Source organism: Bufo bufo, chromosome 6 (genome assembly GCF_905171765.1).
Source record: "Bufo bufo chromosome 6, aBufBuf1.1, whole genome shotgun sequence".
In the NCBI taxonomy this organism is placed as follows: Eukaryota; Metazoa; Chordata; class Amphibia; order Anura; family Bufonidae; genus Bufo; species Bufo bufo.
In genome coordinates, this window is record NC_053394.1 from 422,158,468 (window position 1) to 422,185,904 (window position 27,437).

The window sequence follows — 27,437 nt, forward strand, 5'->3', positions numbered from 1 at the left end:
ATGGACCCTATCCTGAGGACAGCCATACAACTGAATTCAGGAGGACATCTGTAGCCGCCGGCCAGGTAAGGGAGTACCTGATTCTTCCTTTAAATTACTGCTGAGAGTATCGGATCATTGTGTACTTGGCCAGCGGCAGACTATCCCTTGGACAGGCCCCCAGGCATTTCCCTGTAAGGTCTATGGCCATGACCGGGCGCCATTTAAGATGTCTCAACACTTGAGGTTCTTCACCCACTGCTGTGCCCTTTCCTTCCCCTTCATCACTGAGGAACGCATTCATCTGTCCTCTCCTCCTGATGTTCTCATAATGACATCACTTTTGTCTGACTTGTTTCCTATTTTTTTTTTTTTTTTGCTGTGACGGCAAAGGAACCAAAGATGATCTTTTTGGGGATTCTCCAACTAAAAGTGTGGTTTAGACATAGTGACTGACATAGAAGTGCGGCAGTCCTGTGTCAGACGACTGCTTTATACAGCCAGGACTTGAAGAACATGAGGTGCAACATTTTTTACAGTGTAAATGGTCGTGTACGGTTATCACTAAACACAGCAAAACCACTAGAGTGAAAGGTGGTGCAGGGTAAAGCAATCTACAGCCTGTCCTATCAGCGCATGTCTCCATCAGACACAAGCAACCCAAAGAATGACTTCGACCACTTTACTGAGCGTTGCTTGGCTTACAGTTTGCCTAGATTACTCATTACCAAACTCCTATCATTCTGAAGTGTACTAGGTTTGATCAGCGGGGTCCTGGTGCTGAGACCCCGTGATCACTGACACGAAGGAGATCGGTGTTCTCCATTTGACTCTGATCTGAGTCCATAGACAGCGAACTTTGCCATCCTGAGAGAGACTGGTGGGGGGGTCCAATCACACCGATCATGAGAATGGGGCCCTGTACCTGGCAGAGCCCCCCAAAACGAATTGAGCAGCCAGACGGCATGCATGTAGCCGCTCCTTTCATTTCTATGAGAGTTCCGGAAATAGCAGAGCGCTCTATATCTGCAGAACTCCCACAGAAATGAATGGACCGGCCACATGGACACCCGGATCAGCAGCCCCATACATTGTGGGGGACTCCATGGGGTACGGAGTCTGAATTCTCGTGATCGCTAGAAGTCCCAGCGGTAGGACCTCCATCGATCTAATAGTTATACCCTATCCTGTGGATAGGGGATAATTTAATATAACCAGAATAACACTTTAAAGGCTTTTTAACCAAAATGTCACCTATGGATTAAAAGACATCCCTAGTTTTGAATTACTTCCCTCCCTTTGTGGTAGCTCCTGTGATAACAGAAACCGGAATACCCCTTTAAGAGGCGCGCACTCACCCACGTGGCATTCCTGGGAGTGCTGACCACAAATACTTCTTGCAAAGGTTGAGATGCATCACTATGACTAAAGATAAGTTCACACATGGATTCCAGAGCATACATGATGAAATCAGTTTCCCATGCATGTGATTGTGAATAGGTTGTTCACCTCTGCTGTAGATGGTTTGCATCACATTACAATAAAGGATCTGCTCCTTCCCCAGAACAACGCCCCTTTCGTCCAGGGGTCTCTGTCCAGTATTGGGGTTATTGGCTGGGCTGCATCACCAGTATCAACCCAGGGACAGTGGCGCCACTTCAGCAAATAATTCTAATCTCGTAGGAGTCGTAGGTTCTTTGAAGAACCATAACATGGAAATAATGGGATTACTAGACAAGGGGGGAGTGGTGAGGGTAAACCTCCTTACCAGAATCTAGTCTTACCTTTGGCATGGAAAGTCCACTGATCTCTGAAGTACTCTCGGAGTTGGACTCTCAGCCGCTGTCCTTGTTTGCAGACCTCATTGTAAAACTGATGTTCTATGTGTACATAAGCCGCTGGTATGGCGCCTGCAATACCCTTAGCTCCAAAGAAGCCATTGACTTCGGGTGAGGCCAAGAGAATGTTGTAGTCGGCCCTCGTGCCCAGCACCAAGTCCATGTAACCTTGCGTCAGGTTAAAATACCCGGTGGTCAGATGAAGCTGGTCTCCACGCTCTGCCTCTGTCAGCAATGTCTCTGTGACCAGCTCATCTATCTGTATTCCAAACGGCTTCATTTGTATCAGTGGATAAACCCATGTATCCGGCGGCTCCGTGCCCAAGGCCGGCTCTCTGCTCTGGAAGCTGGCGCTGTGCAGCTCGCACTGCTTGTGTCTTGCTGTCTCTATCACTTTCAAGACTCTTCTCTCGGCAGCTTCACAGTATTTGGCTTTGTCGCCTGCAAAATGATTACTTTTTTTTTTATTCACAACCCGTCGTTTATTCCGTGACATATAGAACCAAACCATCAGTATGTTGTCAGAAAGTCGGCAGTGCCTAGGAGCAGCCCAAACAAGACGCCCACAAATGCTGCCATGCGTGGATTCAATCTCTAAAAGGGCCAATCAAACAAGAACCAATTTTTCCCAAAATCAAAACCAAAAGGATCTGATTGGTTGCAGTTTAAAGGGGTTGTCCGAGTTAAAGAACTTGGGCAGCCTCTGTAAATGAGGTAAAAATAACAAAAGAATCAATACTCACCCCTTTTCTCCCCAATCACTGGCCTCAGCAGTAAGTAGGACATTGCTGCTGAGGCCATTTATTGGCTGCAGCGGTGACCTGTATGCACAGAATGTCACTGCTGGGGATGACGGGAGCACAGTGCAGGAAGTCGGAGAAAAGTGTTGAGTATTGATTCTTCTGTTATTTTTACCTCATTTACAGGGGCTGCCCCCGTTCTTATTTAAGGCGACATGTGTCACACGACTTCTTTTCGCAGATAGTCACGCAACATTTTTTGTAATGATAGTCAACGGTGTGGCACGGCGACAAGCAACATGACAGTCTTAAAAGATCCATCCAAGTTGGATTTTTGCGCAACTGTCGTGTCGCAGTCACAGCATGTCATAGTGCGACACCGTTGACTGTCATTCCAAAAAACGTTTTGTGATTTTTCTGTAACTAGAAGTCGCACACATGTAGCCTTAGCCTAACTCAGACAACCCCTTTAGCACCAGTCTCTGTTCCTTATAATAGGACCCCAATAAAGAAACTGGATAAAACCTCATCTCATATAGTGTTGATCTAAGGCAGGCATCTCAAACTCGCGGCCCTCCAGCTGTTGCAAAACTACAACTCCCAGCATGCTCGGACAGCCTACAGGTATCAGCCTACAGCAGGGCATTGTGGGAGTTGTAGTTTTACAACAGCTGGAGGGCCGTGAGTTTGAGATGCCTGATCTAAGGCTTTATTCACGTTTCTGTCAGCCATTGTGTTCTCCTGTTCCCTCGCAGGACCAGAAAAAGACAGATGTCACATGATGGACACCAACACCGCCTATAATGACATCTGTCAGATGTCTGGCATGTGCACAAAGCCATAGAAGAGATCATGGAGAATATCGCTCCTTGCCTTCATACGGGTGCTCCATTCCTTCTTCTGTGTGAACTGTATCATCCGGCTTAAGCTGAAGGGAAATGTCTCCAACGGCCATCGCCAGCTCATTGAAGAAATCCGCCACGTCCTGGCAACCCTGCAGTAGAATATAACGGTCCTGGCGATTGGTAAAGTAGGAGTCACTCAGGTTGGCTCTAAAAATAATCATCGAAATCAGGAAATGCATCTATTAAAACAATCTTAAAGGGATATTTTCCATAAACATTTGTGGAGCCCTACTCCAAGCACCCATAAGCAGAGTGCGACAAAGACTTTTGTGCAGCATTCATTGGGCCCACAACCAATTCTGAGAATGGATGTGCCTGGTCGCACATCCATTCCTAGCGATATGCCATCAATGTCTGAGATGAGACAACCCCTTTAATGTGGCAAATCTGAAACACACAGGGGGGGCATGCTGCAATTGAAGTCAGTCCGCCCTGACCTTATTAATAGCAGATGGACGACTGGCCTATTTTCATCTAATCTGTACGGTGGACACCCTTCATCATTCACTCTTGTTTTTGAAAGCTGTGTCCTTACCCACTTAGAATAACATTGTCATCAAAGAGATAGATCTTCATGTGCTGGAGGCCAATGGTCTCGTTGAATCTCTCTGGTGCAAGCAGACGCAGGAGCCCTCGAAGATTCGGAGTGTGAAAGAGAGACACGCGTACCCGGTCTGGGTATCTACGCAGCAGGGGGAGTAACATGGTACGAGAATTTTTCTTTCCTGTGACAGGAGAGATCTGTAAGGCCTCTTTCACACGGGCGTTGCGGGAAAAGGTGCGGGTGCGTTGCGGGAACATGCGCGATTTTTCCGCACGAGTGCAAAACATTGTAATGCGTTTTGCACTCGCGTGAGAAGAATCGCGCATGTTTGGTACCCAAACCCGAACTTCTTCACAGAAGTTCGGGTTTGGGTTAGGTGTTCTGTAGATTGTATTATTTTCCCTTATAACATGGTTATAAGGGGAAATAATAGCATTCTGAATACAGAATGCATAGTACAACAGCGCTGGAGGGGTTAAAAAAATATTTAAAAAAAATTAAAACTCACCTTAATCCACTTGATCGCGCAGCCCGGCTTCTCTTCTGTCTTCTTTTTTGCTGTGTGCAGGAAAAGGACCTGTGGTGACGTCAATCCAGTCATCACATGGTCCATCACATGATCCATCACCATGGTAAAAGATCATGTGATGACCGGAGTGACGTCACCACAGGTCCTTTTCCTGCACACAGCAAAAAAGAAGACAGAAGAGATGCCGGGCTGCGCGAGCAAGTGGATTAAGGTGAGTTTAATTTTTTTTAACTCCTCCAGCACTATTGTACTAAGCATTCTGTATTAAGAATGCTATTATTTTCCCTTATAACCATGTTATAAGGGCAAATAATAATGATCGGGTCTCCATCCCGATCGTCACCTAGCAACCGTGCGTGAAAATCGCACCGCATCCGCACTTGCTGGCGGATGCTTGCGATTTTCACACAACCCCATTCATTTCTATGGGTCCTGCGTTACGTGAAAAACACACAAAGAGGAGCATGCTGCGATTTTCACGCAACGCACAAGTGATGCGTGAAAATCACTGCTCGTGTGCACAGCCCCATAGAAATGAATGGGTCCGGATTCAGTGCGGGTGCAATGCGTTCACCTCACGCATTGCACCCGCGCGGAATACTCGCCCGTGTGAAAGGGGCCTAAGTGAGTTTACCTTGGCTGTTCCTCCAGAGGTCGCGAGCCACTGTCCTCTAGGATGATGAGAGAGTTTCTCAATGGATATCACCTGTAATTACATCCTGTACCCGGACCTATCACTTACCCCTCGACCCTCTGGTGTGGTCCAGCAGAATGGAGACTTGGAGGTCAGTCTGGCTCGTTTTCTGCAGGGTTTCCTCTATGCAGTCCACCTGAAAAGGGCAATGTAAAGAGCGGTTAAAAACAATCAAATAACACTAAAGTGGGCCACAGACACAAACTAAATTTGACTGATTTCAGGCCCACACAGCAGACTGCAGAACCCAATAAGAGTCCATAATTCTACAATTGATAAGTTGACTGCCTGCACTACCTTTTACCTCATGTACTTTAAAAAAGGGCAAAAAAAGAAAAACTACGAGAGTGCTTCTTTAAATGGGTTGTCCAAGTTATTTTTTTTCAAAGTGTCAGGGCTGTATGAAGTGAAGGAAAAAAATTTAAAAAAGCTAAATAAAAACACACCTTTTAAATGTCCTACCGCTCCAATCCCTGCTGGGTCTGCAGCCATTAGGTGTCATTCATATAACCACTGTAGCAACCACTGGCCTCAGCGGTTCAAGCACTCGTGATCACAAGGCCAACGACTGGCTGCAGTGGTAAGGTGAATGGCAAGGGACCGCCGCAGGCCCATGGGGGAATGAACGTGCGGTGTGGAACATTTAAAAGTAGAGTGTGTTTTTTTTTTTTGTCATTTTATACAGTCTCCTGCTCTCTGACACTTTTTACAAAATCTTGGCTTAGCCCTTTAAATGATAAACATTTGGAGACCAGAGGTCATTAGCAAATACCCAGTTCGCTCACCAGCTGCTGTTCAAGAGGACCAGTCCCCAGGTACAGAGATGCCATTGTGATTCGCTTCTTGGCGGCTTTCACTTGAGTCTGAAGAAAAACACAAATCAGCAGATTTCAGCCGTCTGACCATCCAGAACCAGGGAGCAGCGCTGCACGGCCGGCAGGGGCAGCAATATCACAATACATTAGTAAGTGCCTTGCTCTAACTTTGTCTACATGATAAATGCCATTTGTGGAAGTGAGACAACCCCTTTAATGCAAAACTAAGTCTTCATTAAATTTACTACCAGTCTGCTGCTGCAGAGTGTGTGCAAGTCCTTCACCAAGCTGATGAAGCTGCTAAATCAAACCTCTGCTTCTGATGGCTCTCTCTGCTCTCCCCCTCCCTTCTCTCAGTGTGGAAAGTTAAGATCATCGCTAATGAGTGTTCATGGAGCAATTAGTAATGCTCATTAGCGATAATATCTGGCGGTGTAAATGTACTGCCGATTACCCAATGTTCATCAGGTAATTGGATCGTTTTTGTGCGAACACAAAAACTCATGTTTCCAGACAGCAGATCGTGTCGCTATGGAGAGGAGCGATGGCATTAGCGATTGCTGGATGTAAACGCAGCAGTCTCCTCCGCCAGCGAGCAGCAGATTGTCAGGAAGGAACGCTTCCTTCCCAGCAATCTGCTACGATATAGACCCCTGTAAAGGGACCCTTAGAGCAGGAAGGGGGAGGGGGGTCTCACTTGTCAGGTCAGACTGTGGAGGGGGGAAAGCGTCCAAGGATGGAAGCTCACACATAATATAGAGGGGGAGAAAAGCATACAGAAGGTTATTGCAGCGGAGAAACACATAGGCTGTATACAAGAGTACACAGGTCAGACTCTGCAGGAGGGAAATCATGTGCCTGTCAGCACAAAGGAAAAGAGATCCATCATGGCTGTAGAAGGTGAAATCAGTCTAGGAATGAAGTTGAGCCGATACATGAGAGCAAGAGAAGACAGCAGCATCCTGGACACACAGACTTCACATCTATTACTGGGAGAGGCACGTTCACAGGAGAATTATTGAAGGTTGTAAACTGAATATACGAGTGTCTGAAAATGGATGAAGATTGCAGCCCAAAACTTAGTGCAACTTAAAGGGGTTATCCGACACCAACAAATGCCCCCCCCCCCCCCCCCCATATGCCGGGGGTGAACAGCCAATGGCAGGCGGTGATGGGGACGAGCCTCCCTAGCATTGCAGGTGACACTAGGCTTGTCCCCGTCACTGCCTGCCATTGGCTGCTCCCCCCAGCCGATTCCCAAAGCCCCCCCCCCCCTTTCCCTTCCCTGGATGTTTTCAACCACGCACGGGGAGAAGCAGCAGTGGCGAGAACCAGGAGCGACGCAGAGAGCCAGGTAAATACAATCAATGTGAGGGGCCCGGCATATAGGGGAGCATTTGTTAGTGTCGGATAAACCCTTTAAGGTAACAACTAACATTTGCAAAAAAATTTTTTTGGTCTATGTCAAAGGTGTCCACAGTCTTTAAAAGCGTTCTCCAGGACTACAAAACTGCAATAGCCTATTCTTAGACTAGGCCATCAATATCAGATTGGTGGGGGTCTGACTCGAGGCACAGGATTTACACAGTACTGACCTTTGGATGGGTTTATTACGGTGGACAGGCACATGCACCATCATCATTTACAACCTCGCTCATCGGTCACTTACTTTCATGACCTGGTAGAACTCTGCTGGACTGGAGAGAATCTTCACACTCGAGCTGGAGATTCCAAATTCTGGAACCAGGTCTCCCAACCATTGAAATCGATGTGCTCCCCGAGGACGAACACAACCTAAAGGAGGGCGCTGGGTAGTGGCTGGTGGGACGGTGGGAGCCACGAGAGGAGCCAGAAGAAACAAAGGTGTCCTAGAAATAAAACAAACAAAAAACTTAATACAATAAATAAGGTACGGCATGTTCACACTATGGAAATTTCAGAACATTTTGGCACATAATCCAGGCCGAAATTTGCCTCCTATTGAAAATTCACTGTCCATACGGGCGCAGAATTCCCCATGGGTTTCACTAAAATAAGGCCATGTTCACACTAGATTTATTTCATGTAAAAAAATCTAAAGTGCGTTTGCAAGAGAATCTCTGGCAAAAATCCAGGCCAGAGCTTCGGTTTCTGCCGCGAATTTACAGTTTATCCTACCATGGATGGCTACATGGATTAGCCCCATTCAATGGGTCTAATCTGCGTACACCTACCCCACATGGAATCCAATGTTTTTTTTTGTGGATTTCAAATCCTGTGCCCATATGAACGTCAATGTAGAGTTCCCATTGAAAGTAATAGGAGGTGGGTACGGAATCCGTGGCAAATTCCACGTGAAAATTTCAGTCACTTATTGAAGCGGATTCTGTGGCCTGACAATCCGCGGCCAAAAAAAAATCCAAGCGTTCAGCTTGAGAAATACACTGCGTGAACAAGGCCTTACAGTCATGCCCCCATGCGATGGCGCTGCAAGGGAAACTGACTTTGTGCTCCCAGCTTCCCACACAGATTACTGATGGTTATTGGTGATTCCAATTATCTATGATCGGATTAATTTTTTGGGAAAAACCTTCTAAAAAAAATAAAAATAAAAAAAGGGATTTCCCAAAGTGGACAACCCTCTTAAGAAATTAATGACATTTCGTGGAAATGTTCTCTTTTTTTGGGTCGGCGAGGGAACAGGTCATTGCCATTGAGTGGAGGTTTTTCAGAAAAATTTTCCAGTCTAATTTTTTAAGCAGGAATTTGGGAGATACCCAAATAGAAGTCACATTATAAGGAAAAACCTATCACGCTATTGGGAAGTCCCGTAGTTTTTTTTCTGTCTGACTGGTCTCTTACAGGATCATTACCAGTTTCAAAGAAACGCTTCAGAAAGGAGGAACCAACCACAGAGCCTGGATTATTCCCTCCATGTCTATGTTAGTTTGGGCAATCCTCTCCACCGAGGGGAAAGTGATGAAATCGGGCATGAAACAAAAAAAAAACAAAAAACGGTGGTCTCCAAACTGTGCCTTTCCACCCGCACTCACAGGCTGGCATGATATGGGACCGAAATCTGCAAGCATCAGCAATGGGGACTGTACACTCTGCATCCAGCCTATAATGTTTTTATTTTTCACTGTACAGACCTATCTGTTTCCATGGTAACAGACTACAAACACACTCTGTGTAGTCTGCTCCTGCCAGTCATACAACCTTCCATTTCTCCCACTACGCCTTGACGGGCAGATAAACTACCGCAACGAGCGCCGATCGATGACACAGCAAGTCAGTTGGCGCTTGTCTACTTTCATTTTCATGTAAACATTACCAGGAGGGGTTTGAACAAATGTTGGTTTGTTCCCCCCTTCCTCTCATACAGTTACTTTAGTATCAGCGGCACATCTTACACACACGTCGACGACAAACTATTTTCATGCCCGCGTTAAAAGGCAAATGAGCGTTTAAATGCTGAAGCGCTAAGAAACGCACATAGGAACATGGGACCAACACAGAAGCCTTCATGTGCCAAGGTCAGCCAGTGTCCTAGGTACAAAACTGCTGACAGATGCCCTCTACGTAAGCCACATAAAAACATCTGCTGGGGTGTTGCAGACCAGCATGCTCTTTAGTCATAGTCCATACTGGTCTGCAACACGGCAGATGTTCATGTTGACTTTGATCAGAGGATACCAGGGATCCTGTGCCCGTGCTGAGGATCAGCTGTCTACTGCTTTATTTGTAGTCTGTTACCATAGTAACACATAAGTCTGCATTGCAGATGTAAAAAAATAAAAAACATAAGAGCTTTTTTTTTTTTTTTTTATCTGAAAATGTGCTTCATTTTAGAGGCACATCTGTTAGACAACCACGGGCGACCAGAATGATCAGATGACAAGCTGGACCGTTTCCGTTGCTTTAATACAAAAAAAAAAATCCTTTCATGGGGGAAAGGGAAGGAGAAGCAAGAACCATTCATCTGATTTCTGGAAGGCCATTTATGACAAAAGACGATCGCCGACTGCTAAGGATTCCCAGAAGCCTACTGTGTGCTGAGGTCAGGTCGATGCAAGAGAACTGAGTCACTGCCCGGGGATGAGGACTCCAGGCAGACTGCACAACAACCTCCTCCGGCCCTGAACCTTTACACCAGGCTAAACACATGCTGGAATATGTCTACCATCAGCCGAGAGTGGTGATAAGCGGCCAGCAGACACTTCTGACCAACGGACCCACTGGGTGTGAAAAAGTCCAAAAATATGAGCTCATCATCAGCAAACATACTGGACTGCAAGCCCCCTCGGAGCCTACGGGGAAGGCGGGGGGATTTCAGTCAATGGCTCTGGGCGTCCGCTGACCGGATGCTTTTCAGAAGGCGATTATTTCATGTAAAGCTCCAGCACAAATTCTGAACTGGAATAAAGACACAGATTTTTCATCCTTTTTTTTTAGACGTAAATGATCCTTTGAGTATTTTGTGGCTTTTTGGCAGTGGATTGAGGTAGCACTGAAAGTCTAGGGCAGCGATAGGCAACCGGTTGTGAAACTACAACTCCCAACATGCATACTTGCTCTGCTCTTCTATGAACTCTCATAGAAATGAACGGAGCATGCTGGGAATTGTAGTTTCACAACAGCTGGAGGGCCGAAGGGAGCTGATCCCTGGTCTAGGGAGAAGTTCTTCATCCAAATCCACAACACGTACACAGGGGCATTTACCAACCTCTTTACGGATGCCTAATTTGTGCAAAATGTCTGCCTTTTTTTTCGCTTTTCCAATGCCGTTTTTTTAAAAGTGGCATGCGAAAGCGGGTGAGGTTTATCAGGAGGTGGCGTGGACAGACATGGACGTGAACCATGGTGCAAATCTGAAAGCGCGATTTACTTTCCTGGCAGACGGACAACCAACAAAAAAGCGCCTAATTTATTTTAGGGGGTCATTCAATTATCCCTTATTTACAGGATAAGCGTTTGATTGCAGGGGATCCAACCACTGGGACCACCAGCGATCATGAAAATGGAGATCCCAAAGTTCCCTATGAGAATGGAGCGGTGGTGCGCCTGGATGACCCCCGCTCCATTCACTTCTATGGGACTGCTGGAATAAGCGCCGAACGCTGCAGTCAGCGGTCCCAGAGAAGTGAGTGGAGCACTGGCCTTAGGGGACTCTGGGACCTCCATTTTTGTGAGCGCCATGAGTTTCGGAAGAAGTACACATGGCGATCAGGTACTTATTCTCTATCCTATGGATATGGCATAATTACAGTTATCCTCTATCACACTGACGTGAAGGGGAGCAGTGCTGCAGTTAACAGCATCATCCACTACACAATGGACGAAGCTGATCGGCAGGGTTGTGGGTTGTCAGACTCCGGACAACCAAACATGGATGGCCTGTGTTGAGGATAAGTCACCCCTTTAAGGCCTCATGCACACGACCATATTCTTTTTGCAGTCTGCAATTTGCGGATCCTGGCCGTGTGCATGCCGACATTTTTATTTTTAACTCCTGTACAAAAAACGGACAGGATTAGGACATGCTCTATCTTTTTTGTAGGGCTGTTCTAACGGACATATGGGTGCAGACATCACACGGTGTGCTGTCCGCATGTTTTGCGAGACTTTAAGGCCTTATGCACACGAACATATTTTCTTTCCGTGTCCGTTCCGTTTTTTTGCGGACTGTATACGGAACCATTCATTTCAATGGGTCCACAAAAGAAAAACAGAAGTTACTCTGTGTGCATATCCGTATTTGCGTTCCCCAAAAAAATAGAACATGTCCTATTATTGTCCGCATTACAGACAAAGATAGGACTGTTCAATTAGGGGCCAGCTGTTCCGTTCCGCAAAATACGGAATGCACACGGACATCATTCGTATTTTTTGCGGACCGCAGAATACATACGGCCGTGTGCATGAGGCCTAATACTGATGACCTATCCTCTGGATAGGTCATCAGTATCTGATCAGTTGAACCCCACCGATCAGCTATTTAAGAAGGCACTGGCGCTCCTGTGAGCACCGCGGTCTTCTCGCAGCTCACCACCGCACATTGTATAGCGGCTGTGCTTGGTATCGCGCTCAGCCCCATTGACTTCTATGGGGCTGAGGTGCGCCTAGGCCACCTGACCGATGAACGTGTCCTTGCTGGCCTAGGAAAATCTGCCATGTGCCAGTGCCGCAGATTGGCGGGAGTCAGACCCCCACAGATCAGATACTGATGACCTTTCCAGAGGAGAGGTCATCAGTATTGTCTCTGAAAACCCCTTTCATTTCAATGGGGCCCGGCAAAAGATGCAGACAGCACCCGTCTTCATCCATATGTCCGCTCTGTTGGCATGTACACAGCCGGGACCGTTGTTTTGCGGATCCACGATTTGCAGAACACACAACGGACACTGGGGCGGACATGAGGCCTACAGGGTAGACACAGACCATGCACCGCACTCTGTGACACAGACGCTACAGATCCCCCACTAGGGACCGTACTTTACCAAAATCTCATGGACAGACGGTAGTAAATGTAAAGCCACGTGAGAATCACACACATTGCAAATAGACTTGAAGGTCGGCCAGATTGCACAACGTCCCAGGAAACGGGTAAACGCCAGCTAAATATATCTGACGGCACAATCTGAGTAAGAATATGTAAATTGGGTTAGATTACAAAAGTTCCCGGTTGGGCAATATGAAGATGCTTTGGTGACAATGCCGAGATACTGGAAGATTTGCTCATTATTCCTTCTCCTAATCGATGAGACAATTACGAAACCACGAGTACTGGAAAAAAAAAAGCCACGTAGCGACTCCAGAAGACGTCTTACTGGATTCCTGACTCGTCAATGTTTATGATAACTTAATATTTGCAATGGGAATGGGAAGCTGTGGGTTGGCAATGGGTTCCCGGTATGGGGCAGGGCGGTGCATCCTACAGACATATGCCATGATCTCCCCAGTCCGATACATTTCATATTTACCTCTAATAGCTGGGAGCCATGTGGCAGACGTCATCCCTCCGGCAGCAGGACACCGTTACTGGCATCCAGACCCTTTCTCGTACAGAGAGCTCTGCTATTCCTCAGGAGAGGCAGATAATGATAACATCACAGGAGCGCGAGCGGCTGCTACACTCATGCTATAGATTACTGCTAGAAACCAGCCGAGAGTGCTGGATTACAGAGACAACCGCCATATGTACATCACACCACAGACCCAATGTTAGAGTGCAGCCAGAGACGCAGAGCCTGAACCTCCTGAAGAAGGTTTAATTTCACCTCCAGGCCATTTTTTGCAAATCTGACATGTGTCCCTTTATGTGGTGATAACTTTAAAACGCTTTGACTTATCCAGGCCATTCTGAGATTGTTTTTTCGTCACATATTGTACTTCATGACACTGGTAAAATGAAGTAAAAAAAATTCATTTTAATTTATTAAAAAATACCAAATTTACCCAAAAATTTAAAAAAATTGCAAAGTTTCAATTTCTCTACTTTTATAATACATAGTAATACCTCCAAAAAATAGTTATTACTTTACATTCCCCATATGTCTACTTTATGTTTGGATCATTTTGGGAATGATATTTTATTTTTTGGGGATGTTACAAGGCTTAGAAGTTTAGAAGCAAATCTTTAAATTTTTCAGAAATTTTCAAAAACCCAAATATTTAGGGACCAGTTCAGGTCTGAAGTCACTTTGCGAGGCTTATATAATAGAAACCACCCAGAAATTACCCCATTCTAGAAACTACACCCCTCAAGGTATTCAAAACTGATTTTACAAACGTCGTTAACCTTTTAGGTGTTCCACAAGAATTCATGGAAAATACAGATACAATTTCAAAATTTCGCTTTTTTGGCAGATTTTCCATTTTAATAATTTTTTTCTGGTTACAAAGCAAGGGTTAACAGCCAAACCAAACTCAATATTTATGGCCCTGATTCTGTAGTTTACAGAAACACCCCATATGTGGTTGTAGACAGCTGTACGGGCACACGGCAGGGCGCAGAAGGAAAGGAATGGCATACAGTTTTTGGAAGGCAGATTTTGCTGGACTGTTTTTTTTGACACCATGTCCCATTTGAAGCCCCCCTGATGCACCCCTAGAGTAGAAACTCAAAAAAAGTGGCCCCATTTCAGAAACTACGGGATAAGGTGGCAGTTTTGTTGGTACTAGTTTAGGATACATATGATTTTTGGTTGCTCTATATTACACTTTTTGTGAGGCAAGATAACAAGAAATAGCTGTTTTGGCACCGTTTTTATTTTTTGTTATTTACAACATTCATCTGACAGGTTAGATCATGTGATATCTTTATAGACCAGGTTGTCACGGATGCGGCGATACCTAATATGTATACTTTTTTTTTATTCATGTAAGTTTTACACAATGATTTGCTTTTTGAAGCAAAAAAAAATCATGTTTTAGTGTCTCCATAGTCTGAGAGCCATAATTTTTTCAGTTTTTGGGCGATTACCTTGGGTAGGGTATCATTTTTGCGGGATGAGATGACGGTTTGATTGGCACTATTTTGGGGTGCGTGTGACTTTTTGATCGCTTGATATTACACTTTTTTATTTTTTACGGTGTTCATCTGAAGGGTTAGGTCATGTGATATTTTTATAGAGCCGGTCGATACGAACGCGGCGATACCAAATATGTATACTTTTTTTTTAATGTAAGTTTTACACAATAACAGCTTTCTTCAAACAAAAAAAATTATGTATTAGTGTCTCCATATTCTGAGCCATAGTTTTTTTTTATGTTTTGGGCGATTGTCTCAGGTAGGGGCTCATTTTTTGCGGGATGAGGTGACGGTTAGATTGGTACTATTTTGGTGGGCAAATGCCTTTTTGATCGCTTGCTGTTGTACTTTTTGTGATGTAAGGTGACAAAAAATTGTTTATTTAGCACAGTTTTTATTTTTTACGGTGTTCATCTGAGGGGTTAGGTCATGTGATATGTTTATAGAGCCGGTCGATACAGACGCGGCGATACCTAATATGTATACTTTTTTTCCCCCCCCTATTTTTTACCATTTTTTTTTACTTTATTTGGGGAAAATGACGTTTTTATTTTTACTTGAAACTTAATTTTTTGGGGGGAAAACTTTATTTTTTCAACTTTTTTTTTCACTTTATTTTTTTGTCCCACTTTGGGACTTGAACTTTTGGGGGTATATTCCTTTACAATGCATTCCAATACTTCTGTATTGGAATGCATTGGCTGTATGAGTAATACTGTGTGTATTACTCATACAGCTTCCGGGGCCTGTGAGATACAGGGGGTTAGATCTCACAGGCTCTTCACCGGAAGGCAGCGCAGATGCCTCAGGAAGGCATCCCGCTTCCTTCCATGCCATCGGGTCCCCCCTACAGCCCATGGGGAACCGATGGCACCGCCGCCGCACCATAAAAAGCCGCAAACCGCAGGTCTGAATTGACCTGCAGTTTGCGGCGATCACCGACACGGGGGGGTCACGGGACCCCCCCGCGCATTTAGCCGAGGTGCCTGCTCAATGATTTGAGCAGGCACCTTGTTCCGATCACCGCCCAGCGGTGATCGTAACAACACATGACGTACCGGTACATCATGTGTCCCTGAGGGGTTAATACTCCAGAGCTGCACTCACTATTCTGCTGGTGGAGTCACTGTGTACATACATTACATTACTTATCCTGTACTGATCCTGAATTACATCCTGTATTATACTCCAGAGCTGCACTCACTATTCTGCTGGTGCAGTCACTGTGTACATACATTACATTACTTATCCTGTACTGATCCTGAGTTACATCCTGTATTATACTCCAGAGCTGCACTCACTATTCTGCTGGTGCAGTCACTGTGTACATACATTACTTATCCTGTACTGATCCTGAGTTACATCCTGTATTATACTCCAGAGCTGCACTCACTATTCTGCTGGTGGAGTCACTGTGTACATACATTACATTATTTATCCTGTACTGATCCTGAGTTACATCCTGTATTATACTCCAGAGCTGCACTCACTATTCTGCAGGTGGAGTCACTGTACATACATTACATTACTTATACTGTACTGATCCTGAGTTACATTAGTGTCAGCCAAACCAGACAGCGGGGAAGAAGGATGAGGCAGCTGGATTTCAACAAGCCCAATCCTTTTGTTCTCAGGCAAGATTACCCTGACAGCAGCTTACTCCACTCTCCCCATTCAGAACACATGCATGCTTGGCCAACAGCTATTTAAAGTGAATGGCCAGCCGGCCGATCCCAACAAAACTGGCTGGATGTGTCGAGCTGTCCGAGATTTTGATGGCCCATTTTTAGGAGTCAGGATAGGACATGATTATTAGCTCGGCCGAGGTCACACTCCTGACAACCCTGCTGGTCAGCTGTTTGAAGAGGTCGTGGTGCTCCAGTGAACGCTGCCGCCATCTCCCTAGGCCAGTGGTCAAATGGCTCAGCTCAGTCCCATTCAAGTGAATAGGGCTGAACTGCAATACCAAGCACAGCCACTATGCAATGGATGGCGCTGTGCCTGGTGAGCTGTGAGGCACCAGCTCCCCATTCCTTCTGCTCCGCTGGGCTCACCGTACGCCATGACAAATGGTCACATGATACAAGAGGATCCGCCAATGTCAAACCGGATGTGGGCACCAAGGGAGCCCAGCGGAGCATCACAGGAGAAGACGGAGTGGGCAGCTGGTGCCAGGAAGCAGGTCCGGCCAAGTGGGGAGGGGGTTTGCCCCAAACCCCTTTAAGGCTTCCAGCTGACCATACATACAACACTGCTATCAGCAGACCCCATTTACCCCATATGGCGCCGCTTATCCTCACAGACCATGCTGAAATCCAACCTACTGGATCCTGGTCTCACCTTGTGGGCTGCAGTCTGGCTGCCCGATACACATTACATGGCCATCGCCTCTGCAGTATCTGGCGGTACGACGGCATTAATTACACGTCTTCCCTTACATGTCTCTTCTGGACCTAGTCACTCTTTCCATTCCTCAAGTCTCCTAGTAACGTTTGCTGATCCTACGGGTTTCCTGTTATGTGTAATGGGATATCCAAAGCTTAGGAGAGCCGCAGCACCGAGTCCAGATGGAGCGGACGTCACTGCACCCCCTGCAGCCGTCGGGAGCACTTACCTCCTTGGAAATTGTCAATTTACAAAGCAGCAGTCGGACCACCCTGCGCCTGCTCCGGAGCTTTCTCAAGAAAGTCTCTCCCATGCTTTATACTGCAGCACTGCCTGCTCAGATTGACTGCTTTCTCGCAACGTAAGCACGCCAGTCAGCATAGATTGTGAAAAAATTATTATAGCCTCGAAGCAACTAACAGAGAAAAGGGTCTGTATACACCAGAGCAGAGTCGGCCATTTTTGCCAGGATGAATCAACTATCTTACGTGTATGGGGGGTGTGCCGATTCTCCCCCATACACATGGTCTGATCCTCTGTATCGGAGGGCTCAGGTAGCTGCTTATTCTCCTCCTCACCATTGAGAACACATGCATGCTCAGCCAAACCAAGTGTGCATGTGCATAGGGGGGAAGAGGTCAGGATGGACAGCTGTGGGTCAATAGATAATTTGACCATCCTGATTAAGAACACTCGCACGCTCAGCCAAACTAAGTGTGCATGTGCACGGAGGGGGTCGAGAAGAACATCATTTGGCCGTCCCCCACTGAGAACACAGGCACGCTCAGCCAAACTAAGTGTGCATGTGCACGGAGGGGGTCGAGGAGAACATCATTTGGCCGTCCCCCACTGAGAACACAGGCACGCTCAGCCAAACTAAGTGTGCATGTGCACGGAGGGGGTCGAGGAGAACATCATTTGGCCGTCCCCCACTGAGAACACAGGCATGCTCAGCCAAACTAAGCGTGCATGTGTACAGGGGTCAGGAGGTACAGTTGTGGCCCAAAAAAAACAAACGTTGGCTGACAGGTATCTGAAGTGTACAAGTCGTATATGGGGAGGATTTGAGGCCAACTTCCCACCGTATAATGCCTCAGTTCCCCTGTGGGGGCGCTGCAGGGAACTGAACCACTTGCTGCTGGTTAGAGGCGACTGCTAAGGAGTCCAGCAGCAGGACAACCCGTGATCGGCTTGATTTGGGGGAACTCTGCTAACCCTGCCTATAGGAATTACAGACTATACCCAGCCGGCAGCTGTCAGGGCATGCTAGGAGTTGTAGTGCCGCTGCTCTAGATGGGTACAGGGGGCAAGGGCTACGCTTTTCCTATTTACCTGCCCTTTTACACAATGCATAGGCTACGGACAGAAGGGTCAGCTGTCCACAACTCAGAACGGACAAATCCCAGAATCAGCGGCATTTCCTGAGCAGCCGGAGAAAGCAACATCTTGTCCCGGGACATGGTCGTCACTACATGCAGAACTTTTTGTTCTGTCCGGCCCGTGGGGTAATGGCAGACGACGCGGAGGGCTTATCTGACAATAACAATCCGCATTCCTGACGGCACAGGGTGAACCTACAAACATCTCCGAGAGGAAGGAGCTCCATGAGGTGCCGTCACTACCACCCCCACTATGCTGCGCTGACGTAAGCCACTCATCATTCCCTGGGTTTCATCATTCTGAAGAGTAAATACCTAATGGGTGAGGTCAGCGCTGAGAACAGAAGGAAACACGGATTTTACTTGTTTTGGCCAAGAAAGTCTCGGTAGAAAACGTAAATGTCTGGACTGTCCGGAAGATCGGGGGAAAATAAGGAAAAACTAAACCCTAAGGCCTCCTGCACCCAAACGTATCCGCTCCGTTCATTGAGGACCGCAATTTGAGGTCCCCAATGGACCGGCAACCTCCGTGCGGCCGCCGGGACGGATCCAGATCCATTCAACTTGAATGGGTCGGCATCCGTCCGTTCCGCAAAAAGACAGAGCAAGATCTATCTTTTTGCAGAACTCCGTAGTCTTCTGTTCCGCAGCTCCGGATTTGCGGACTCATTCAAGTCAATAGGTCCGCATATGCCGTGCTGTGGAATGCACACGGAACGGTGCCCAGGTATTACCGGACCCGCATATGCGCTCCGCAATACGGCAACGGGACGCCTACGGTCGAGTGCAGGAGGCCTAAGGCTCTGTTCACATCAGAGGCCGTACGGCGCGGTTTCCAAGTCACACCCCCAGACGGGGACAGGCGAAAAGCGCTGATGGCGGGTATATTCGAAGACTTTATCCTCGCGCACGCTGCATTGTTCGGAGGCTTAATGGTCAGTGGAAAACGCTGCAGAAGACTGCCGCAAATGTCCGTTTACATTCCATTTCTGTTGAAAGATAGAACATGTCCTATTATTGCCCGCAAATCACGTTCCGTGGCTCCACTCAAGTCAATGGGTCAGCCAAAAAAACGGAACACATACGGAATGTACTCCGTATGTCTTCCGTATCCGTTCCGTTTTTGCGGAACCATCTATTGGAAATTTTATGCCCAGCCCAATTTTTTCTATGTAATTACTGTATACTGTATATGGCATACGGAAAAACAGAACGGAAACAAAAAATGGAACAATGGATCCATGAAAAACGGACCGCAAAACACTGAAAAAGCCATACAGTCGTGTGCAGGAGGCCTAAAAGTGTCCACGCACCTCTTGGCAGAAAGCAATTTCCCCCCCCCCCCACATCGACTCCCCCTTCAGCAGTGTGGTTTATGTGAATTTATGTGCAGATTTCACTGATTCCGCACGCGTTTCGGATTTTGGTGCTGAAATGCAGAAAAATCGACACGAATGACACTGCTGTGTGCATGTAACCTTAGGGGCCTTACACACTGCGAAAACAGCAGCAAAAAGAATTTAAAAAAATGCTTAATCTGGCGTTTTTTTGTTTTTGTTTACGCTTTTCGCACACAGCGGGGGTCATTTACAAAGACTGGTGTTTTACCTCATTTTTACGGAGAGGCTCAGGCTTCGGCATTAATTAGGCGCACCGCCAGCAGCAGTCCGTGCGCCTGGAGATGGTCAATATGTCGGACCCGATGTCCTGGCCCCCGCCACTCTCAGGTGACAAGCACGGGCGCCTTGCAACTTTTCTTTACGCCAAACACAAGCGTAGCGCTCGTTGTAAATGACCCCCAGAGTTCCTTACCAATAACGTTTTCTTCCTGGCGATTTTCCCCTATGGAGAAGGTGATGTCAGAACACCAGAAAAATGCCGAGAGCTCCGGCACGCTGCGCTATGGAAAAGAAGCAAGAAAGACAAAAAAAACTAAAACATAAGCTAATGAACTAATATCTGGAGATGGTGTTTATAACGCAAAAAAATAAATGATATATACACAAAAACACCACTGTAAAACGGTGCGCGACACCCGCCAGAGCACACACACTTCTGCCGGACACCTCCCCCGCAGGGACCCGTCTTCCATCAGGGGTACGTTGGGTGACCCCCATATACCCTACAATACGGACAGGTGCTACCAAATGGATACGCTAAGACAACAACTCCGCCACCGCGTGTGACCCGTACGGCGGTCCGCATTATACAGGCCCTACTGCGGATGTGGAACCACAGACTTTATTCGGCGTGCAGTCCGCGTTGCAGAGTGGAAACACGGATCGGAAGTCCTACAAAGTGCTACCATGGGATTTCACTGCACTGCAAAACCAATTCAAAATAAGAGTTTTTTGGGGGGCGCGGAACGTATTTTACGGATCCGCATCTGCAAAACGGCATGCATTGTGAAGCGCAATGTGTCTAATTATAATCGCACAACTAACTGCCCAATATTATGCTTAAAAAAAATAATATGTAAAACCATTGGTCGCAGAACGCTTACGGAGGAGTTTTTCATTTTTAATATATGCAAATGAGCTTCTAGGAGCAACGGGGGCGTTACCGTTACACCTAGAGCAGGGATCAGCCACCTCCGGCACTCCAGATGTTGTGAAACTAGAATTCCCAGCATCCTCCATTCATTTTTATGCGAGTTCTTAGAAGAGCAGAGCAAGTATGCATGCTGGGAGTTGTAGTTTCACAACAGCTGGAGTGCTGGAGGTGGCCGACCCCTGACCTGGGGCTCTGATCTCTCTGCAACTGCCGCACCCTTTGATTGACAGGGCGAGACATATGAGACATGATCACGCCTGGCCCTGTCAAAGGCGATGAAGTTGCAGAGAGAGCAGAGCCTCTAGGTGTAATGGTAACGCCCCCGTTGCTCCTAGAGGCTCATTTGCATATATAAAAAATAATTTTTCTCAGCAATGCGGGCACATATGAACATGGGACCAACACAGATGCCTTCAGCTGCCAACAGGTCAGCCAGTTTTATAGGTACAAAACTGCTGACAGATGCCCTTTAACACGAAATGGAAGAAACGCGGAGACATTAAAACGCCTTCATTGAGGCTTGCCGTCAAACAGCATCGCCAGGACGAGAAGCAGTGCACTGTGCCTACTGTGTCTGATAATGGTAGCAGTGGTGGGCAGCTGGGATGTGACCGTGTGCCCTTCCTGGATATGAGAGGCGTAGGCACGCGCAGATGGCGGCGCCACCGCCGACAACTCATTTCTCCAGGGTGCGAGTTTCCAGAAGACGTCCAGGAATCTGAAGGAGAACCGTCTGGCCATCGCTCACCCCGCAGGATATGAGGACAGCCCGCAACGCTGATTCAACTCATGTCTCACTGCCGGGAAATACTGCTGCACTGACCTCAAAGTGTGAGATCACCTGCCGAGGATGACTCCCACCCCCATCGGACAACCGAAAACAAACGGTGGTGATGCTGACCAGAAGTCCATAGACACAAGGAGTGACCCAGCTCAAAGCAATGTCGCCATATAGAGGTGAGAAGGACGCATACTGGGAGCCACCAAGCTGCCCAGCTCCAGCCAGCAAGGTCAATGCGTCCATGCTCGAAGGCCGCCCTCCCGGGTGAAAATTGGATATGTGGGGTCACGTGACGGGCACAATCTGGGATATTAACGATTAACCCGATGGCTACAGCCCGTCAGGTATAGACTGAATGGAGGCCAATAGAAAGTGGAGCCTCCACAGACTACAACTCCCAGCATGCCCTGGTAAGATGCTGCTGGCAAGGCTCGCGTCCAGAAACAAAACAAGGAGCGTTCTGCTGACGGCCGGGGCAGACCCTTCGGAATTACTCACTGAGCCCCCTCTACAAACTAGAAGTCACCGGAAAGTAAACGGGCTCCTGTCGCCTAGCAACCGTCCTCCATGGGTGACCACTATTTGAGGACATGTAGCCATACGTAGAGAAGCTGTATACAATCGCTGTGAGCCCGTTCAGCTCGATTCACCGGGCTGAGCATGCATGTGTGGCTCGCCCGGGGGGAGGGGGTGTTGGTCTCTGGCGGCTTCCTCTCCTGCTGCCGTAATCTGCTGTACAGAGGCCGCCACGCCAGCTGATTCCGAAGGTTTTGGCCTCATCCGTATGGCTCTCTTAAAGGGGTTGTCCGTGTTTTCCAATAAACTGCCCACCGGGCTTTGTATACAGGGCTGCAGGGAGGACTACTACAGCCAATCACTGGCCTCACACAACATGACACCGCTGCAGCCATGTGAAGGAAGTCCAGCGGGTGGGGAGGGAGCCTCATATGTAGAGGCACATACACGTATGCAGTCATGTGGAGGGGACACGTATGTATGCAGTCATGTGAAGGGGGCACGTATGTATGTAATCATGTGGAGGGGACACGTATGTATGCAGTCATGTGGAGGGGACACGTATGTATGCAGTCATGTGGAGGGGACACGTATGTATGCAGTCATGTGGAGGGGGCACGTATGTATGCAGTCATGTGGAGGGGACACGTATGTATGCAGTCATGTGGAGGGGACACGTATGTATGCAGTCATGTGGAGGGGGCACGTATGTATGCAGTCATGTGGAGGGGACACGTATGTATGCAGTCATGTGGAGGGGACACGTATGTATGCAGTCATGTGGAGGGGACACCTATGTAGTATGTATGCAGTCATGTAGAGGGGACACGTATGTAGTATGTATGCAGTCATGTAGAGGGCACACGTATGTAGTATGTATGTAGTCATGTGGAGGGGACACGTATGTAGTATGTATGCAGTCATGTAGAGGGCACACCTATGTAGTATGTATGTAGTCATGTGGAGGGGACACCTATGTAGTATGTATGTAGTCATGTGGAGGGGACACGTATGTAGTATGTATGCAGTCACGTAGAGGGCACACCTATGTAGTATGTATGTAGTCATGTAGAGGGGACACGTATGTATGTAGTCATGTGGAGGGGACACCTATGTAGTATGTATGTAGTCATGTAGAGGGGACACGTATGTATGTAGTCATGTGGAGGGGACACCTATGTAGTATGTATGTAGTCATGTAGAGGGGACACGTATGTATGTAGTCATGTGGAGGGGACACCTATGTAGTATGTATGTAGTCATGTAGAGGGGACACGTATGTAGTATGTATGCAGTCATGTAGAGGGGACACGTATGTATGTAGTCATGTAGAGGGGACACCTATGTAGTATGTATGTAGTCATGTAGAGGGCACACCTATGTAGTATGTATGCAGTCATGTAGAGGGCACACCTATGTAGTATGTATGCAGTCATGTAGAGGGGACACGTATGTATGTAGTCATGTAGAGGGCACACCTATGTAGTATGTATGCAGTCATGTAGAGGGGACACGTATGTATGTAGTCATGTAGAGGGCACACCTATGTAGTATGTATGTAGTCATGTAGAGGGGACACGTATGTATGTAGTCATGTGGAGGGGACACCTATGTAGTATGCATGTAGTCATGTAGAGGGGACACGTATGTATGCAGTCATGTAGAGGGGACACCTATGTAGTATGTATGTAGTCATGTAGAGGGGACACGTATGTATGTAGTCATGTGGAGGGGACACCTATGTAGTATGTATGTAGTCATGTGGAGGGGACACGTATGTAGTATGTATGTAGTCATGTGGAGGGGGCACCTATGTAGTATGTATGCAGTCATGTAGAGGGCACACCTATGTAGTATGTATGCAGTCATGTAGAGGGGACACGTATGTATGTAGTCATGTAGAGGGGACACGTATGTATGCAGTCATGTGGAGGGGACACGTATGTATGCAGTCATGTGGAGGGGACACCTATGTAGCATGCATGTAGTCATGTGGAGGGGGCACGTATGTATGTAATCATGTGGAGGGGACACGTATGTAGTATGTATGCAGTCATGTGGAGGGGGCACGTATGTATGCAGTCATGTGGAGGGGACACCTATGTAGTATGTATGCAGTCATGTGGAGGGGGCACGTATGTAGTATGTATGTAGTCATGTGGAGGGGACACGTATGTAGTATGTATGCAGTCATGTGGAGGGGGCACGTATGTATGCAGTCATGTGGAGGGGACACCTATGTAGTATGTATGCAGTCATGTGGAGGGGGCACGTATGTATGTAGTCATGTGGAGGGGACACGTATGTAGTATGTATGCAGTCATGTGGAGGGGGCACGTATGTATGCAGTCATGTGGAGGGGACACCTATGTAGTATGTATGCAGTCATGTGGAGGGGGCACGTATGTAGTATGTATGTAGTCATGTGGAGGGGACACGTATGTAGTATGTATGCAGTCATGTGGAGGGGGCACGTATGTATGCAGTCATGTGGAGGGGACACCTATGTAGTATGTATGCAGTCATGTGGAGGGGGCACGTATGTATGTAGTCATGTGGAGGGGACACGTATGTAGTATGTATGTAGTCATGTGGAGGGGGCACCTATGTAGTATGTATGCAGTCATGTAGAGGGGACACGTATGTATGTAGTCATGTAGAGGGGACACGTATGTAGTATGTATGTAGTCATGTAGAGGGGACACGTATGTATGTAGTCATGTAGAGGGGACACGTATGTATGTAGTCATGTAGAGGGGACACGTATGTATGCAGTCATGTGGAGGGGACACGTATGTAGGCAGTCATGTGGAGGGGGCACGTATGTATGCAGTCATGTGGAGGGGGCACGTATGTATGCAGTCATGTGGAGGGGGCACGTATGTAGTATGTATGTAGTCATGTGGAGGGGACACGTATGTAGTATGTATGTAGTCATGTGGAGGGGACACGTATGTAGTATGTATGCAGTCATGTGGAGGGGGCACGTATGTATGTAGTCATGTGGAGGGGACACGTATGTAGTATGTATGCAGTCATGTGGAGGGGGCACGTATGTATGCAGTCATGTGGAGGGGACACCTATGTAGTATGTATGCAGTCATGTGGAGGGGGCACGTATGTAGTATGTATGTAGTCATGTGGAGGGGACACGTATGTAGTATGTATGCAGTCATGTGGAGGGGGCACGTATGTATGCAGTCATGTGGAGGGGACACCTATGTAGTATGTATGCAGTCATGTGGAGGGGGCACGTATGTATGTAGTCATGTGGAGGGGACACCTATGTAGTATGTATGTAGTCATGTGGAGGGGGCACCTATGTATGTAGTCATGTGGAGGGGGCACCTATGTATGTAGTCATGTGGAGGGGGCACCTATGTATGTAGTCATGTGGAGGGGACACCTATGTAGTATGTATGTAGTCATGTGGAGGGGGCACGTATGTATGTAGTCATGTGGAGGGGACACGTATGTAGTATGTATGCAGTCATGTGGAGGGGGCACGTATGTATGTAGTCATGTGGAGGGGACACGTATGTAGTATGTATGTAGTCATGTGGAGGGGGCACCTATGTAGTATGTATGCAGTCATGTAGAGGGGACACGTATGTATGTAGTCATGTAGAGGGGACACGTATGTAGTATGTATGTAGTCATGTAGAGGGGACACGTATGTATGCAGTCATGTGGAGGGGACACGTATGTAGGCAGTCATGTGGAGGGGGCACGTATGTATGCAGTCATGTGGAGAAGGTGGAGGTGACATGTATGTAGTCCGGTGTAGAGGAAACACGTCTGCACCATGTCAGTAAGTGGAGGACAGGACACAGCCCACTCAGTATGGCGGCGGCCGCCCCTGGGATCTCCCGCTGTGTCCCTCGCCCGTACCTGCCCCCTCGGTCCCGGTTCCTGTCACACAGACGAGCCAGGAGAGCCATGAGCCCCGGACCGCGGAGCCGCCGCCATAACACTGCGGGCGCCGCCATCTTCCCAGGAAGTGGGAGCCGCGCGGTCCCGCCCAGTGTGAGGGAGACGGCGGGGTCACCGCGAGCGGGAGTAGTACTGCGCCTGGAGTAATACTGTGCAGGAGAGTAGTACTGTGCCGGGAGTAATACTGTGCAGGACAGTAATACTGTGCAGGAGAGTAGTACTGTGCCGGGAGTAATACTGTGCAGGAGAGTAGTACTGTGCCGGGAGTAATACTGTGCATGAGAGTAGTACTGTGTCGGGAGTAATACTGTGCATGAGAGTAGTACTGCGCCTGGAGTAATACTGCGTATGAGAGTAGTACTGCGCCGGGAGTAATACTGTGCATGAGAATAGTACTGCTTCTGGTGTGTGAGTAGTACTGCATCGGGAGTAGTACTGTGCAGGAGAGTAGTACCGTGTATTAGAGTAGTACTGTGCCTGGTGTAGAGGAGTAGTACTGTGCCTGGTGTAGAGGAGTAGTACTGTGTATTAGAGTAGTGCTGTGCCTGGTGTAGAGGAGTAGTACCGTGTATTAGAGTAGTACTGTGCCTAGTGTAGAGGAGTAGTGCCGTGTATTAGAGTAGTACTGTGCCTGGGGTAGAGGAGTAGTACAGTGTATTAGAGTAGTACTGTGCCTGGTGTAGAGGAGTAGTACCGTGTATTAGAGTAGTACTGTGCCTGGTGTAGGGGTGTAGTACTGTGCCTGGTGTAGAGGAGTAGTACTGTGCCTGGTGTAGAGGAGTAGTACTGTGTATTAGAGTAGTGCCGTGTATTAGAGTAGTACTGTGCCTGGTGTAGAGGAGTAGTACTGTGTATTAGAGTAGTACCGTGTATTAGAGTAGTACTGTGCCTGGTGTAGAGGAGTAGTACCGTGTATTAGAGTAGTACTGTGCCTGGTGTAGAGGAGTAGTACTGTGTATTAGAGTAGTACTGTGCCTGGTGTAGAGGAGTAGTACAGTGTATTAGAGTAGTACTGTGCCTGGTGTAGAGGAGTAGTACTGTGCCTGGTGTAGAGGAGTAGTACCGTCTATTAGAGTAGTACTGTGCCTGGTGTAGAGGAGTAGTACTGTGCCTGGTGTAGAGGAGTAGTACCGTGTATTAGAGTAGTACTGTGCCTAGTGTAGAGGAGTAGTACCGTGTATTAGAGTAGTACTGTGCCTGGTGTAGAGGAGTAGTACCGTGTATTAGAGTAGTACTGTGCCTGGTGTAGTTGTACTGCTCTGCTTGTGTGGTGAGGTCCCACTATTTCGGGCCTGCAGATAACGCGCCATAATCTCTGTGAGACTCCATGACCG

At 47.5% G+C, this 27,437-nt stretch overlaps 1 protein-coding gene across 3 annotated transcripts in view; it reads right to left on the reverse strand.

The window, feature by feature from the left end:
• The window catches only part of PGS1 (phosphatidylglycerophosphate synthase 1), a 42,809-nt gene extending 16,630 nt beyond the window's left edge, over positions 1-26,179 (reverse strand). For 2 of the 3 annotated variants that reach the window (XM_040437787.1, XM_040437788.1), the window contains exons 1-7: positions 26,062-26,179; positions 7,714-7,912; positions 6,015-6,092; positions 5,278-5,365; positions 3,998-4,187; positions 3,431-3,609; positions 1,764-2,258 (exon numbers count right to left, since the gene is read on the reverse strand). In XM_040437787.1, coding sequence (XP_040293721.1) covers positions 1,764-2,258; positions 3,431-3,609; positions 3,998-4,187; positions 5,278-5,365; positions 6,015-6,092; positions 7,714-7,912; positions 26,062-26,159 — 1,327 coding nt within the window. In that variant the 5' untranslated portion in view covers positions 26,160-26,179. Of the gene's footprint in view, positions 1-1,763; positions 2,259-3,430; positions 3,610-3,997; positions 4,188-5,277; positions 5,366-6,014; positions 6,093-7,713; positions 7,936-26,061 lie in introns of all 3 variants that reach the window. The other variant, XM_040437789.1, reaches the window with a different exon arrangement.
• Between the last annotated feature and the right edge of the window lie 1,258 nt (positions 26,180-27,437).